The sequence below is a fragment of the Suillus discolor genome (assembly GCF_016758755.1).
Source record: "Suillus discolor strain FC423 chromosome Unknown F5147scaffold_182, whole genome shotgun sequence".
In the NCBI taxonomy this organism is placed as follows: Eukaryota; Fungi; Basidiomycota; class Agaricomycetes; order Boletales; family Suillaceae; genus Suillus; species Suillus discolor.
Window position 1 is genome coordinate 20588 of NW_024541429.1, and position 15584 is coordinate 36171.

At 45.7% G+C, this 15584-nt stretch overlaps 3 protein-coding genes across 3 annotated transcripts; 1 reads left to right on the forward strand and 2 right to left on the reverse strand.

Moving 5' to 3' along the window:
• Positions 1–6313: 6313 nt before the first annotated feature.
• On the reverse strand, positions 6314–6866 carry F5147DRAFT_841790 (uncharacterized protein; the record flags this gene model as incomplete). Its single annotated transcript, XM_041444406.1, has 3 exons — positions 6314–6449; positions 6506–6722; positions 6779–6866. The coding sequence occupies 2 exons, from the start codon at positions 6864–6866 to the stop codon at positions 6616–6618; spliced, it is 195 nt and encodes a 64-aa protein (XP_041284628.1). The 3' UTR covers positions 6314–6449; positions 6506–6615.
• A 944-nt stretch (positions 6867–7810) lies between these two features.
• Positions 7811–12342, reverse strand: F5147DRAFT_782149 (uncharacterized protein; the record flags this gene model as incomplete). Its single annotated transcript, XM_041442732.1, has 12 exons — positions 7811–8141; positions 8193–8202; positions 8243–8396; positions 8442–8894; positions 8953–9827; positions 9874–10123; positions 10171–10239; positions 10302–10456; positions 10506–10588; positions 10642–10658; positions 12094–12266; positions 12321–12342. The coding sequence occupies 12 exons, from the start codon at positions 12340–12342 to the stop codon at positions 7811–7813; spliced, it is 2592 nt and encodes an 863-aa protein (XP_041284629.1).
• A 2041-nt stretch (positions 12343–14383) lies between these two features.
• On the forward strand, positions 14384–14566 carry F5147DRAFT_522777 (uncharacterized protein; the record flags this gene model as incomplete). Its single annotated transcript, XM_041429941.1, has 1 exon — positions 14384–14566. A coding segment is annotated over one exon (183 nt), but the record flags the coding sequence as incomplete, so codon positions are not given.
• Between the last annotated feature and the right edge of the window lie 1018 nt (positions 14567–15584).

Genomic DNA, 15584 nt, shown 5'->3' on the forward strand with positions numbered 1-15584 from the left:
ACAACAGCGGGGAACTACATATATCTAAAAATTAGAATATTATCTTCAACATTAGGTAGGAAATGGCAATTGGCAACAACAGACAGGAGACTGTAAGGCATTAGAGTGAGTCGTAGGTATTCAAGTTACATATGTATGTACCTTTTTTGAAATTGCATGCCATGTGGCTTAGAATGCCAATGGACCATCACAGCGCCATCAATGCCCTATTACATGCACCATTGTAGTGGTACATTGATCCATCATCTCTGCTCGAAAGGGTGAATGTATCATGCCTTATTACGTGCGGCATCACGCTGGTATGTATTTGGGCCTCATATTACATCATATTGCCCGCCCATGAGATGCGAATACTATCACATGACGTGATAACACCAAAAATTTAGTTTTCGTAATCAAGTTCTAGTTCACTATCGTACATCTCATCAAATTGAGATGATAATGATTCATTGCTGGAGCTGAACTGTTCCTCAAGGCCACACAAACTTGAAGCCCCATCATCTTCGGATGCAGAATCTTCTTCATCACCTTCAACGACCTCGAGGTTGTCTGTGGGGACTTCAATATCATGTGCAACGACAGCTGATTGTGTGCAAGCTCCATTCGGAGGCTCAGATTGTGAAATGCGGTGATGGGAGTAAATGTGTCCAACTCCCAGGCCAAAGTAAAAGCGCATGAGCATATCATGGTCCACAAAACTGAAATGATGAGCTCGACACGAGTAATGTGAGGCCCTTGCTTACCGATTAACATAGTACTCCCACCAATCATCCTTGTCCCCTGCACATGCTGACACACCCGGTCCAATGGAGTGCTTCTTTTCGCTGGCGAAAGATGGTACAATGTGGCAGCCCCTAATAACATCCGCTGGATCCAGAAAGTCAAACGAATGTTCGTCTGCCATGGGTGGAAATCTAACATGATCTAGGGTCAATGTATTCCATGTAGACACCTCATCTATGGGCTCGTACCACCGAATCCATAAAAACTCCATTCGGACTGAAGTGTAGTCAATCATCCCCCTTCCAATCACAATTATATTGACATGGTACAGCCCCAGTACCTTGCCATAGACAAATTTGTGACCTAGTGACTCTATATCGCTGTCACCGCTGAGGACCGATGTCAAGAGTTAAGTTGGAATGCATTCGAAGTTTGGCCAGCCCATGCCAATGGGCCATCGTAAACAGCAACTGGAGGACGATTGTGTTGTGTGGTTCAGGAAGAAGACCATCGAACACAGGGATAGAACACTGTACATTTCATCAACTCTACTCGGCTCCAATAGCGGTCTCAGAAGTTATACCTGAAGGAGGTCCTCAAAATTGTGAGCTGCCATCCATTTCATGTCCAAAGAGTTGGACGAAAATTTTCGAATGGTAGCATGGCCAAATGTCGGAGTCTGCCTGTATCTAGTAGGGAAGCTCAGCTGAATGACACAGGTTGATCAGGACGAACCATACCTCTGGTCCAATTCATGGATAAGACACTTATCATGTGAAACAATGATGTGTAGCAAATGCATGAAAAGCATCTTCCATATGCCTATCTCAAACTCATGCAATAGATCTACCATGAGTGCATGGAAGATATTAAGACACATATGGCCAAGACGGTCTGAAAATGCATTATATCATAACAGGGTTAGCCGTTGTCGCCAATGGAAATGCAAGTCTTACCGAGGTAAGCACCCAGGACTGTGGCTTAAGAATTTTTTCTATCGATGTGCTACTGACCGACAAGTCCTTGTCATAAATTAGTGAACAGGCAGTAGCTACCATCATGCGTCTTTTCGTATCATCGCACTCCAAAGTCTTCCGTTGTTGTCGATCTTGAGGCATTCCCATATTCTGAATCTGATCCTTAGGTATGAGGCAATGAGGACATGGACACCCTCCCAGGTTTCGGACCGTGGCTATAAGTACCCTGAAACAAAATTGAACATCATTCAATGTGACAAGGACATCACGTACTTCTCTGGATAGTCTGCAGAGTAAGTGAAGATTCTTGGATAGAACCTACGCTTGACGCCATCACAGCAGCAAATGACAATACCATGCTCATACGCCTCGAGAAACTTGTCATCGAGTAAGATCCTCCACTGTTCATGATAAAATTCCCTATGACAGTGCGTCGCACACTCCGCAGTCATACCTTTCCCATTTGTAAAATCTTTGATTGAGTCTGGGAGCTGGTAGGGTGAGTTAGCTTTGCACTACAGGTAAATGCGGAGAGGCATACCATCTCGAAGTAAGCCACATGGTTACTCAAGTTGAGTGATGGCTTGCAACGGCGGTACTTGGACTCGTTGCCAAAGTACATGTAAGTGGGCCATAGCTTGACATTGCCGAATGAAGTAAGTTGCGTCGCGTCAGACCAAAACATAAGGCCAGCTATGACACGAGGTAAATTACAGCCAGGTTCTCCCAGCAATTCTTGCAGTTTGGTGTGAGCTTCGTGAAAAGCCGGGGACGTGTATAAGTCTCCATATATGCAGACCTCGGCATCCAGATGGGGAGGAGCCCAACACAACTCGTACGGCTTGTAATGAAATAGTTTGTTGTCTTGGGGATTGGCTAGTTTCTTCCGCAAAACAGCAACAAGGGAATGGTGATACAAGTGTACTGCATCGTAAACCCAAGGATCCGGTATTCCCGTGGAGCAAGATGAAGGTACCTTGATGGAGACCGGTGTTCTTTTCCATCCAGCATCTTCGTCTTCCCATTCTTCCCCTTCTTCCTCATCATACTCATTTGTACCCAGTTTGGAGTTGATTTTCTTCCAGGACGTAGAGCTTACATCGGCAGTATTGAAGGAACTGTCGCCCACAATCCCCAACAATTTGGTATAAGCCACCTGTGACTTTTGCACACCCTGGTTCCAGTACCAGTCACCAAGCCGGAAGGAGGAATGATTGGGATAGGGATGGTAAATAGAATGATTGCTCGAGTTAACATCTTCCTGGAATGATTCATTGATTTGAGGGGTGCCATGAATCAACAAAAGGTCTGCGGTGGTGACATACTCTTCCGGATCGTGAGATGGTGGTTCATTGGATGTGTATTGGCGAATTAGCCCGAATATGTTCAGGGGAGTATGAAACACAGTACGGACTGGCTCAGCTGGGTGGGTGTCGGCAGTAACAACAGATCCAACTGATTCCGGAAGCTGGTCGCGCACTTCCAAGGGAACAGTGGGTGGGGGCTGAGGTAACACATCTCTCAATCTCTTCGGCATCTGTCGGTTCTGGCGCCTAGGTCTGTGTCATGCCAGACTCATGTCCTCATCTTCCTCCATCTCACCTCCTTTGCAGTTACCATTACCCAATTCTTCAGAATCTCGCAGTGCAGACATCAGAACTTCAGAATGTTGCAATGCTGGTGGTGAAGTATTGACTTTATTCGTGGGTGAGGGGCTGGCGCGCTGTAGGTGAGGAATGTAGGATGATAGAAAGTGGGTGGTATGAGATATACTCAGATGGTCCTCTGTGCGCGAATCTAATGTCGGCCCAAGGGGATTGCTACTGAGAAGGTTCCTCTATATATAATAGTGGAGGGAAACACTGAACCAGGCTGTCGGATAAGCCTGGTGGGGCGCGCGACGATGAGCGAAGCGTGATAAGCAAAAGCACTATGGAGCGCTACTGAGCGACAAGTGCGATGGCACGCGCTGAGTGACAGCGAAGCGCGCGTGCGGGTGGTGGAGTGCAGCGACTCTTAAGTGAGTCGGGGAATGAGTAAGACAATGTTTGTGTATAAGAATATGCGGATTGGCGCTCATATGAGTTCTGGCGCTTAGCGTCAGTCAGCGGATATGACGGAGATTTAGACTTAGAGTCCAACAATGTGCGGTGTAGAGATACAACAATTGCTGGGCACTACACAAAGTAAGTAGCCAGCAATATAAAAATGTTGTGGTCGTGCACAGCCTAGTCTGCTTATACTTGCAAGACAAGTGCGTTCGACCCGAGGGGTTAGCTATTGGATTGGTCTGTAGTTAGTGAAATGATAAAACGGTCAAAAGTCCGAGCGCGGGAAACAAAGTCCGAAGGTATATCTACGATGTCCAACGCCAAAGCGTCGGGTCCGATGTTTTCGGGTTTCGGGTTGGGGTTTAGCAGGTTTCGGGTTTGGGTTCAGTGGGTTAGCGGGAATGGCAATAGCGAACATCGGGAAAGCGAGCGGTATGCGGATATATGATAATGATGGGTATTTCAGATAGAAAGAGCGGTAATATTCGCAATGTCAACTAAGAACTACGAAATATCGGGTTTGACCACTAAGTATCGGGGAACGGCTCCCTACTACTTGGATAATGAAAATACTCGTAGTCAGTCCAATATATATATAAGTACATAGAAATCCAGAACCCTATAGGCGAAAGTAGCGGCCGATGATTTCGGGTCCGAAGTACATGTAAACTAACATGAGGCGCTGTGGATGATGGGAAAACATGTAATAGCGCTTGCTACGATGTGAGTAATGTGTGAAATAATCAACTACTCACCTAGTGGGGCTAGCAAGACGGGATGGGACACGGATAGGGCACGAGCGCGGGAAAATATCGGGTCCAATGCGGCCGAAATGTCGGGTCCGCTTGTCAAAGCATCGGGTTTGCGTCGGGTTGTGCGGGTTACATTTAGAAAGTGACGGGCATTGAACGTGTATCAGGAAATCAGTGAATACGAGCCTAGTGCGAGCTCGAGTGCTACAGCGCCATAGGTATCACAAAGAAAAACACCGTGCCATCCTAGTGCCATAGGTATTGGATGGCGCAAGTCTCAGTATCCCGCATAGCAGTATTGTGAGATTGGTCATTGCTTGTAGATACATATAAGGCACCAGCCGTGTCACAACAGCATATCATTATTTGGACCAAGAATGTCCAGTTCATCTTGTAAGCATCTGCAAGGATGTGTCCATGTTGGAAGCACTGTCACACTAAAGTAAGCTCTTCAGCATGTTATGCAGTACTAAACTCATACATTTACCTGAAGCTTCCAACTTCCTCAGTACACAAACATAGCACCCCTGATGTAGATGATCTACATGATATAGACTGCACGTGAGTAATAAAGTGTTACAGAGAGCAAATCTGAACTACTGTGTAGGCAATCCCTTCAGATCAATCAAGTAGTTCATACAGGAACTCAGACAACAGGTGAAATTTGATGATTCAGACTGGAAACCGTACGGACGGTCTGAATATTCATCACTTAGGCAAGGACAAAGAGCCCCAAAGCAATATAGAATCTGAACTGTGTCATGTCAAAGTACAGCTAAAGAAGGTGGAAACTGATATCATGGACCTATCCGAAAGGGTGAATATGTATAGGTATAGATGGCCAGAAGAATATTACCGCACCGACAACCTTGAGCGTCATATGCCCTGTGACATTTGTGTCCCTGTGCTTGGTCAGATTCCAGAGGGTACAGCATCTCCCCATCTCTTTCCAGAGTTCTTCACCTGGAATGAAGGAGGTTCAGAACAAGGTGATATATTGCAAGAAAAGTAGGGCACCTGGGAGAGGACGATGTCTGGTGAAGGGGAAGATTATGGGAACCCAGAAGGATCTATTGACAGGGTATGAGACACGTAGAACACGCTAATTTTTAGTGAACGGGAGTGCTGCCCCAATTTTTAGAGTGATGCGACGTACATGATAAACTGAAGTGGTCAACGATGGTGGGCGCGCCCACAGGACGCCTCGCCGGTGTATCTGATATCTGAGCATGAATCAAGATTGTCTATTGAATGCTCAAGGATTGCTTACTATGATTTGAAATGAGCAGCCAATTGGCTTAAGCGCATTATTTGAAATTGCAACCTATCATTGGGCGATGCATAATGCTTAATCTCATGGGCAGTAGGCACTACTGTATGAACTGAAGTGATATGTTAAGAATTCGGGCCAAGAACGTGCATAGCCAACACTAAAGTTACAGTATAGTAAAGGTGTGTCGTTTTCAAAGATTTCAAGTCCATCACTAAGTACTTAGATCTCAAAACTCGAGGTAACACTAATATCATAAGGCGGAAAACTTGATGAATGTAAGAAAGAAGAACATGTCAATGAAAGGTTACGCGTATATAGTGAATGACTATATTCAAACTCAGCCGGCATTTAGCGTAGCACCAGACACTTCCATTGAGGGAGAGTGAGGGGGGGGATCCTGAAACAGATATGAAGGTAATATGGAGGGACTCACCTTCAAGCGTTTTGAGCGACTATGCATGATGTTGCAATGGAGCAAAGAAAATTAAAAGACTTACAACTGGTGCGCATGGTGAGACTTTGCGTTTAATCGCTGGTGGAAGAGGCAGCAAGCACTCTGGTGCACGCTTCAGGCCCATGGATCCAACAGATGACATCAAGGTCATGCGACTCGAGAACAGCGAAGATTGTTCGGTCGACGGTGCCGACCCAGAATCACTGTCCGACTCCATCACTGATTTGGATGATACTAAGTAATAAAGCGCAGATTAGTAGGGAGAGATCACCTACATCTTTGGGCTACTGTGAGGGCGTGAATAATATGTTCATTTGAGCAAACTTAAACTCAACACTGTACCTTCATTGATCTCACGCATCTCCTCGTCATGCGACGCATGTCTTCATAAACGCATATCCGCCCTAGGCGCTTGAAGTGTTATCTTCTGTGAAATAGAAAGTTTTTCTCCAAGGACTTTTGCCAATGGTTGAGTTGGAGACGGCGAGTTGTCTATAGAGTTGCAACGATCAAATGAATTCACGTTAAGGTGGGTTGCCAACGCGTACCTAAAGCTTCTACTTGCATCTTGAAATCATTCCAGCTGTTTGAGTACTCACCATCATCCGACGATTCATACACCACCTGGGAAGCCATGATGATCTCGATGCATGCTGAACGAACGCACTCACCACGATCTTGGGGTCCATTTTTGATTCATGATTCAAAATGCTAGAAAAAAAATTGAGGGAATTTGAGAACAAACCTTGCTCAGAAGCACACTGGTAATATACGGAGGACCTCACCTTGCAAGTTGAGCAGGTTTGTCTCGCGCTTTTTGCTAGCTAGTCTATGTCATCACTTGAGATAGAATACAAATAAAAACATTTTGCTTACCTTGCATGTTCAGACGTATTTCGGTAGATGAAATAAGATTTCTTTAAGGCGCCAGAGCACCACCTGGGAAACTAGAAATATGAGAGTATGAGACAAACATTTCGAACCAATGGAGAAGATACGGGGTTCAGCGCGCTGTCACAGGTCGTATCCATCATTTGCAAAATTATAAATACACGAGAAATTGGATTATTGCATGGTAAGTACAGTCTACTGCTTCAGGTGTCAAGCAGGTTCCACCAGACATATCTGGTCGGAACGTAAAGTTACGGTCAGCGTAGGCATGATCTTGATTTCAACAGTATTTTTCTTGGTGATTTCACATTTTGAAACCATTTGAATAAGCCCGCAATGAACTCCATCCAGAATAAGGCACTCCTGATTTTTCTTGCGTGGAGGAGCTGGGCTTAAGTCACTGGTGGGGATGTGATAGTGTTCAAGTGCGGCGCCTGCACTGTTGGATGTGCAGAATACAGCCACACAACCTTCGGGTGCAGGTCCATTCTTGCCGCAGAATGGGTCAGGAGAAGCCATCAACATGAACTGTTTCTGTAGCCTGCCAGACATGAACCTCACCGAGACCTTCAACAACACATGATATGTGAAAAGCTTTGATGAAAACTCCTTGGTCATCAGCCAAGGTAGCGGGCCTATGATAAAATGAGTATAGGTTGTGATACCCCCCTTAAGGACTCACTGATGTCTCAGGGTTTGTCTGTTCTGGCGTCCAGGCTGTCCCGGATGTCGAGCTCATCAACACTCCATGCCTGAAGTGACGATGATGAGCTGGGAATGACGCTCGACGAAAGGCCATGTTCCACATCAGCACTCCGCAGGCTCGTGGATAAGGCAGACAACCCATTGGATGGCAAAGGGTCAGGATCTGTGATCGAAGCCGATGAGCTTGAGGGGACTTGTTCGACTGGTGGAGTGATGCTTTGAGGTGGCAGCGCCAAGTACGATCTTTTCTGCATTTCGCAGAACGAAACGAACTCAGGACCTTCCAGTATCGCACCGTTTAGCCTCATTCCATACCTTAATAGTGGTCAACCTTTGAATCGCCATGAAAACATGTGTGTCGCTCACCTAGTTACAACTTCGTGGAGTTTGAGTGTGGTGTGATGTTGCCCGCATACAGCAATGGTGCAAGTTTTGATGGAAAGACTGGAGAGTGCCTCGGTAGCCCTTCCGATCACCCCCAATAACAAAGACTTCCTGGCCTATATCCTTCTTAAAAGGATCCAAGCTGGCATTATGTAGCTTGACAAAAAATTTGATTGGCACATTAATCTGTTGCAAGTCAGAAGTGCTTGAGTCGAAGTGAATGAAACTTACGAGTGACTTGTCACTGTCACATATAAGGATCAAGGCAGCGTTTGGAAAGTCTACATGCTGCATGAGCCCTTTCATGCCAAACTCCGGCCCTCGGACGACACTTACAGCGTCTCCAGGCCTGATATCATAACCCCTTTCCTTTGTGAATTGAATCGTCTGGGCGAGATTCGTCCGCTGAAACATTTTGACAGGAATGGAGATACTCAACAGGCTGATACTAGGCTCTCTGTCCGCAGTGAAGATATCACGGAACCACAAACTAGTTTCACCCTTAGCAAACCAATCTACGACGCCGTGTTTTCTGGCGTGCTCCCCGCACAGGACTTCTATGTGATCGCCAATTTCGATAGAGTCCGAATCATGTGGAGGCTCGAAAATTTGCTGCATTGGCAGTTGCAAATTAAGCGTGTGCTTCAAAGGATGCCTATCCAAGTAATACTTCAAAACTTCCACCTATATGTCACGAGTTAAGTACAGCCCTCCAAGAGGATTGATGCTGCCAGATACTTACCACTTCCTTAGAGATGTCTTGGCAAATGTGAAACACGTCCTCGTTCATTTGGATGACGTGCCCTTCCAAACCTAAGTATGGACCAGCTACAACTTTAACTGTGTCGCCAACACGAAAGACTCGCTCTATGTCCTCAAGTTGGACTTCTATTTCTTCAAGAGATGTATCGAAGGTGAACTCCAAGCCCACGGAACCGTACATATGGTCAGTCGAGGCGACCTGACCGACCTCTCCACGAAGGTGGCCTTTGACGACTCTGGCCCAATCGCCCACGCATAAAAATTGTATCAAGAATGCCAGCACAGTGGTCTTGAGGAAGGTCATGTCCCACCCAGCTTCCAGATGGTGTTGAATGTCGTTGACATGGGGGGAGGCGACAAGTTCTAAAAGATCGCGGCGAAAAGTTTTTAGTAAGAGTCCCTGGTAATACCTTTCTCCATCACATGTGCATCCTACGACTTCACCATCCTGAACGATGTCTGACACCGCCTTGCTATTCCAAAGGCGAGATCGCTCTAGCAGCCCTCGAGACCCCCTAGGCATATTATAGGGGAAGTCACATGTAGCAATCAAGACTTGGACAAAACCATCTTCCGATTTGAAGACTCTGCCAACATTGTCCTTGTACTTGCCATTTGTGATCCTGACCCACGCAGGGTCGTGAAGCTTGGATCGTGAACACTGAACCGCTTCGCGTTCTGCATCCGTGACGCAGATATATTCCTTCACAGCCAGATGAAGAGAGGAAGGCAGCGACTCGGCGATAGTTTTCGGGCTGTCCGAAACCACGTAAAGCTGGCCTGCTATCCAAGCCGACACAATAACGGGAAATTTTTGTTTCCGAAGATGCACAGTGACATATTCGGTAGCGCTTCCTGAGATGCAATGAGCAATATTCTACATGATTAGAAATAGACCTACTTTGAACATGAAGCAGATACATTCTGCTTTCAGCAAGATTCTGGCAACCGTGTGACAAGCTGGTCGGATTCCGTTCGAATTGAGTGACCATGTCATTGAAGGTTGCAGCCAACCTATCTTTTGCTGATGCTCCCAACAAACGCGTAACCTTCGGCGACCATACAGGCTGTCTATCCCCATCCCCATCCCCATACTCCTCTTCTTCATCCTTGTCATCCTCCTCGGCCTCATCAATGATATACAGATTTTTCTACATTTTTCTGTTTAATTTATCAAATTGAATTATGATTCACTTACTTTGCGTGGTTTACGCGACTGTCGAATGGGTGAGGCTTGTGGAGATTCGGATTCGGGTACATACTTGATCTTCAGTTCAATCAAGTTTTTTAAGGATTCCCAGTCATCTCCGTCACCAGAGAACAACAGACGTCAGGGTTCCACCCAATTTCCGCAGAGAATCGACTGCCAAGGTGTGATTCGAGAGCGGTGTCCATTTCAGCCATCGACATGTCACTGGTAAGGAACTTGCGAAGGATTTCCCATGCATAGGGATTGTAAAGTGCCAATGGCAGTGTGTGGTTCCCTGTATCGAATGTGAATGTCAATCTTGACTACAGAACAGGATAACTTACCTTCATCAATCTGGAGGCGCTTCGAGGTAGGTTCATCACCATTGTGACAAGGTCCAGCTCGTTTGGACATGTTTTGGTGTGATCTAGTATTTGATACATCAATTTCAGGATTCCGGCAGACTTGAACATTACATACTTTGCTTGGTAGTTTATCTATTCAATATAATGTCAAGTTATAGGTAATATATGTATGATGATATATTGTATGGAGATGGGAGGAAAGAAGCCCTGTTCATGCACAAGGTCAGACTTTATAGTGAATCACTATTGGATTAGCTAATGCTTACTGATGTGGACAGTAAGAATTGTGGTGGCATACTGAAGTTGTGGACCAACGGGGTAGCAGAAGTATTGTCCTGCAACAATGGTTCGAGATTGTGTACCGATGACACGCAATGATGTGCCAGTGAGAATTGTGGTGGGTGTTGTGGACCAACGGCATGGCAGCAGCATTGTCCTGTTGCAATAGTTGGAGGTTGTGGACCTATAGCGCGACCGCAATGATGATCAATCAATCGTTAAGTCCGACGCATGCATAGTACTGTATGGGTCCAAACTTTATACAGTAAATAAATATTGTACATAGGAGGGGGACGCCCCGCCACGGCGGACTATAATATGAGCAAGACGCCACATCACATTGGATGACTGCCTCATCAAATCACACATACTACTCTGCTAATTCACATGCACACCAAATAAGTAAGAAACTTAAGTAATATTGCTATTGGCCTTAGTATTTGTAGGTCAAAATACATATGGGAGTCAGAAAGGGAAATGTCATGCGAAGGGTGCAGTTAATATACTGAACGACTGCAGACATATTCAAACCCAGCTGGCAAGTTCCGATCTGTCGTACACCTTACCAATTGGGCCTTGCCGTCTGGGTTTGAATAAGTCGGTATCCTGCAATGCCTATAAACAAAATGTGACATTATGTAATCAACGCTATTGATGTATGAATGGCAAATGTGTCACAACCTCACAGAATTACTTACTCAAGGTATGTACTCATCAAATTATGAGGATATTAAGAACCAGTTTGGCAACAAGATGTTGACCAAGGTTTGGCAAATGTCAGGTGAAGGCTTCTCGGCTTGAAGTGTTGTATATCAAACCCTCATCATGGACTAGTGCTGCCAAAGTCTGGTTTGGTCCGGTTCTTGGGGCAAATTTTCCAAATGCCAAACCGAACCTATGGTTTGGTTCAGCCATTTGGTCGAACCCTGGACTGAATGCGTTCGGGAGGTCCAGTTCACGTTCGAACCAGGTTCAACTTGTGTAATCGGCCCAAAGCCGGGGCTTAGGCCCATGCAAGCCGTGGCCCACATGCTGAATTGCATGTAATTGATGTCCGAGCTCCACCATGCTGTTCCCAACACCACGAACCCCATGCGCAAACACCCACACACGTCAGCAACTGCTGACATGGCCCAGACAAATATGGACGATGGACGAGAGCAGGAGAAGGGAAGAAGACAAGGAGGAGAATGAGAACGAGAGAGAGGAGATGGATGATCGGTAGCACTCAAGTGCTTCGATTCTGCATGCCCAGAAGAGTAAGCGCTGAATACTATAACTCGCATACCTGAAGTAGTTGAAGAGGAATGTATTTCAAACGGTCGATGAACCACTCGCTGACTTTGGATCCAATTGTAGGTTGGGCGCCTAGTAACTGGGTAGAGATGGGCGCCTTGGATGCTTCAATTGATATACGGCTGAGTTCTTCATCAGAGTCATCCATCTCAACATCGTTTCTTGCTGAGTACAGAAGTAAGTATCGGATCCACCACGGTCAAGCTGAGAAATTCGTACCTCCCCATTTTTCTTGATCCATGACTGGGCTTGGTAGCATCACTTGAATCTTTTTCCTTGAGTCGTGGGTGTTCAACTGCTTCATGGTTCGTTCCGAGGACGTTTAAATAAGGAATGAGAATGGGTCGAGAAATGAATGATACCACTTACCGACGGCCAAAACCAAAAGTGAAAGACTTGAGATCACTGAGCACACGACCTGCATTGTCAATCCAACGCTAAGGATTAAACTTGTGTGGTTCTGGGAAGACCTCAGGATCATTTGCGATAGCCCTGAAGCATGAGCGTGCAGACACGAAGGTCAGAGGACAAAGATGATTGCCTACTGACCAATGGTTGCTGACGAGGCATTGACACCCTTGATGCAGCATGAGACAATACTTGAGTGCTATCTGAAAACAAACATTTTATCTTGGAATTCATAGCGGCATAAGATCTTACTAAGTTAGTGTTTGAACATGAATTTGTGACAGTGCAGTCCTGTGTCACAGCGCATCACGACTGCGGCAGGCGCGAAGGACCGCGTCAATTTCACCCGATGGCCCAAACCTGTGGTTCCAGACACATGCCTTTGCATATATTGACATCCAGTAAATACTTACATATTTTTAAAAAAAGTGTGAAGCCGACAAAATTTGAGAGGTTCGAATGGGTTCGAACCTATTCACTACCAGCCCAAACCCCGAACCTTTAGAAAGGTTCAGTTCTGAGTCTTGGCCAAACCTTGGACCAGACCATGTGTCCGGTTTGGAAAGGTTCAGGTTCGAACTGAGGTTCGGAACCGGACTATGGCAGCACTATCATGGACACACTCAGTACTGTTAGCTTACCTAAGTACCTACATATTTTCATTCCTTCGCGCACTTTGTAGCTTCCCTCAGTTGACTTCGCACATCCACTGAGGTTAGTAGCATATTTGTATACATGACATGTACCTAACTAACAACCTCTGTAGCTGAGCTGCTACAGGTTATGAGCCCTGCACACCTATAGTGAAAATTTCAAATTAAGTGCATGAAGAAAAGACTCAAAAAGAAATGTCTACCTCAAACAGAAAACTCGGAGAGGATTTTCTCCACATCCCAAAGCTCGCTGCCAATGGCAAGAACTGGATGATGTACAAGGAACATTTGTAATGGTCCATTGACACTGGTGGGCTGCTTGGCCATTTGGATGGCATCAAGACTAAGCCAATTGATCCCCAGGTACTGCCTGGCAAAGGAGTGTCATGGACACCAGCAACTCCTGATGAAGTAAAAGAGGTTAGAACATATAAAACGGAATTGAAAGAATGGTGCATGGGCCAGACCATAATGAAACAGCAGATAGTGAGGATGATCCCCAACTCACTGTTTATTCAAATCAAATATCTAGATATGGCAAAGGAAATATTCATGCACCTCTCGAGTCTGTTTGAGCAGTGCTTGCATGTGGTGTCCATGGAGCTATTGTGAAAGCTCCAGGACCAAAAGTGTGCTGAAAAAGGAAATGCCAGAGAGCACTTTGACAAGATGTGAATGATAAAAGAACAACTGTCCTTGTTGGGACATGCACCTTCTGATGAAAGCTTCACAGCTATGATTATGAGCTCGCTACCAGTGTTCTATGACCCCCATTTATCAGTGCTGACAGCATCAGCCAAAGTATCAAGTGTAAAGCTTGGTGCCTCTGATATGTTGATATCAACAATCATCAATGAATACAACCACTGTGTCTCTAAATTGAAGAAGTCCGGCTCCTCGAACAATGACACTGCCTACAATGCTAATACAAATCAGTGCACATGACAAATTAAAGGCAATTGCCACAACTGTGGCAAGTATGGGCATATGCAGCATGACTTCTGAGGAGCCAGAGGAGGAGCATCAGGTGCAAAGGGCAAAGAGTGGTCTAATGGAAAAGGAAAGGACAAAAGGGCTGAGACAGCTGCTAGTGCCAAGGAAAAGGATAAAGACAACGAACCTGAGGGTGTGTGGTTAGCGCACAAATCAAGTGCAACAGAACAGAAAACATCGCTTACCTTCGTCACACTCACAAATTCAAACAGAAGGCAGGACACACATATTGAGTTGTTCGACTCAGGTGCCTCGCGCCACATGTCGTCATACAGAGACCTATTCCAGGATTTTGTTAGTATCACACCAAAACCTATTACAACAGCAGACCGACACACCTTTGAGGCCACAGGCAAGAGAAACATTCAAATTACCTTGCCAAACGGTCAGTCTCAGACACACATATTGCTAAAAGACGTGCTGTACGCACCAAAGATGGGACTCACATTAGTCTCGATTAGCAAACTAGCCAGCGCCAGATACACAGCACTCTTCCACAAAGACAAGTGCAAGATCTATGATGCGTAAAAGAAGCTGTTAGCACAAATACTGGTCAATAAGAGTTTGTACTTCATCAAGGGCCCAAAGAAGCCATTTGCAGGAGCAGAAAATGTAAAAGAAGCACTCACAATGCATGAAGCACATGCCAGACTAGGACATATAGCACCAAGCACCATCACGCACATGCTGTGCAACAGTGAGATCACCAGAATATCTCTTGATCCAGCAGAAAAGAGCATGGACACTTGTGAGTCCTGTGAATATGCCAAGGCGATGTGCAAGCCCATCAGGAAGGTCTGAGACCTACCAAGACACAAAAACTTTGGTGATGAGGTCCATAGTGACCTCTGGGGACCTTCACCTGTTTGAACTTCTGGTCAGAAGGAGTACTTTGTGTCCTTTACGGATGACCACATGTATTTCATGCACCTTTACCTTCTCAAGTCGAAAGACCAGACCTTCAATGCCTACACCAAGTTCGAAGCTTGGGCTAACACCCAACTCAATGCAAAGGTAAAACATTTCCGCTCAGATTGTGGGGGAGAGTTCACACATCATTTGAAGAGTAAAGGGATGGAATGGAAACTCACTGTACACAATATGCCAGAGCACAATGGGGTCGCTGAGCAGTTGAACAGAACTGTTGTCGAATGGGCCCACACATTACTACACTGACTTGCCAAATACCTGTGGAGAGAAGCTATCATGCACATCACCTGGTTAAAGAATTGTACCTCAACCTGTGCACTAGAAAACAAGACACCATATGAGATGTTGTTCAAGAAGAAACCCAACTTGAGCAATGAACCTGTGTGGGGATGTCGTGTGAAAGTTCACACAATGGCCAGTTCCAAGCTGGATATGCGTGCCATAGAGGGCAGGTGGATGAGTTTCAACCCAGAGAGTAATGGGCACTGGGTTGTACCTA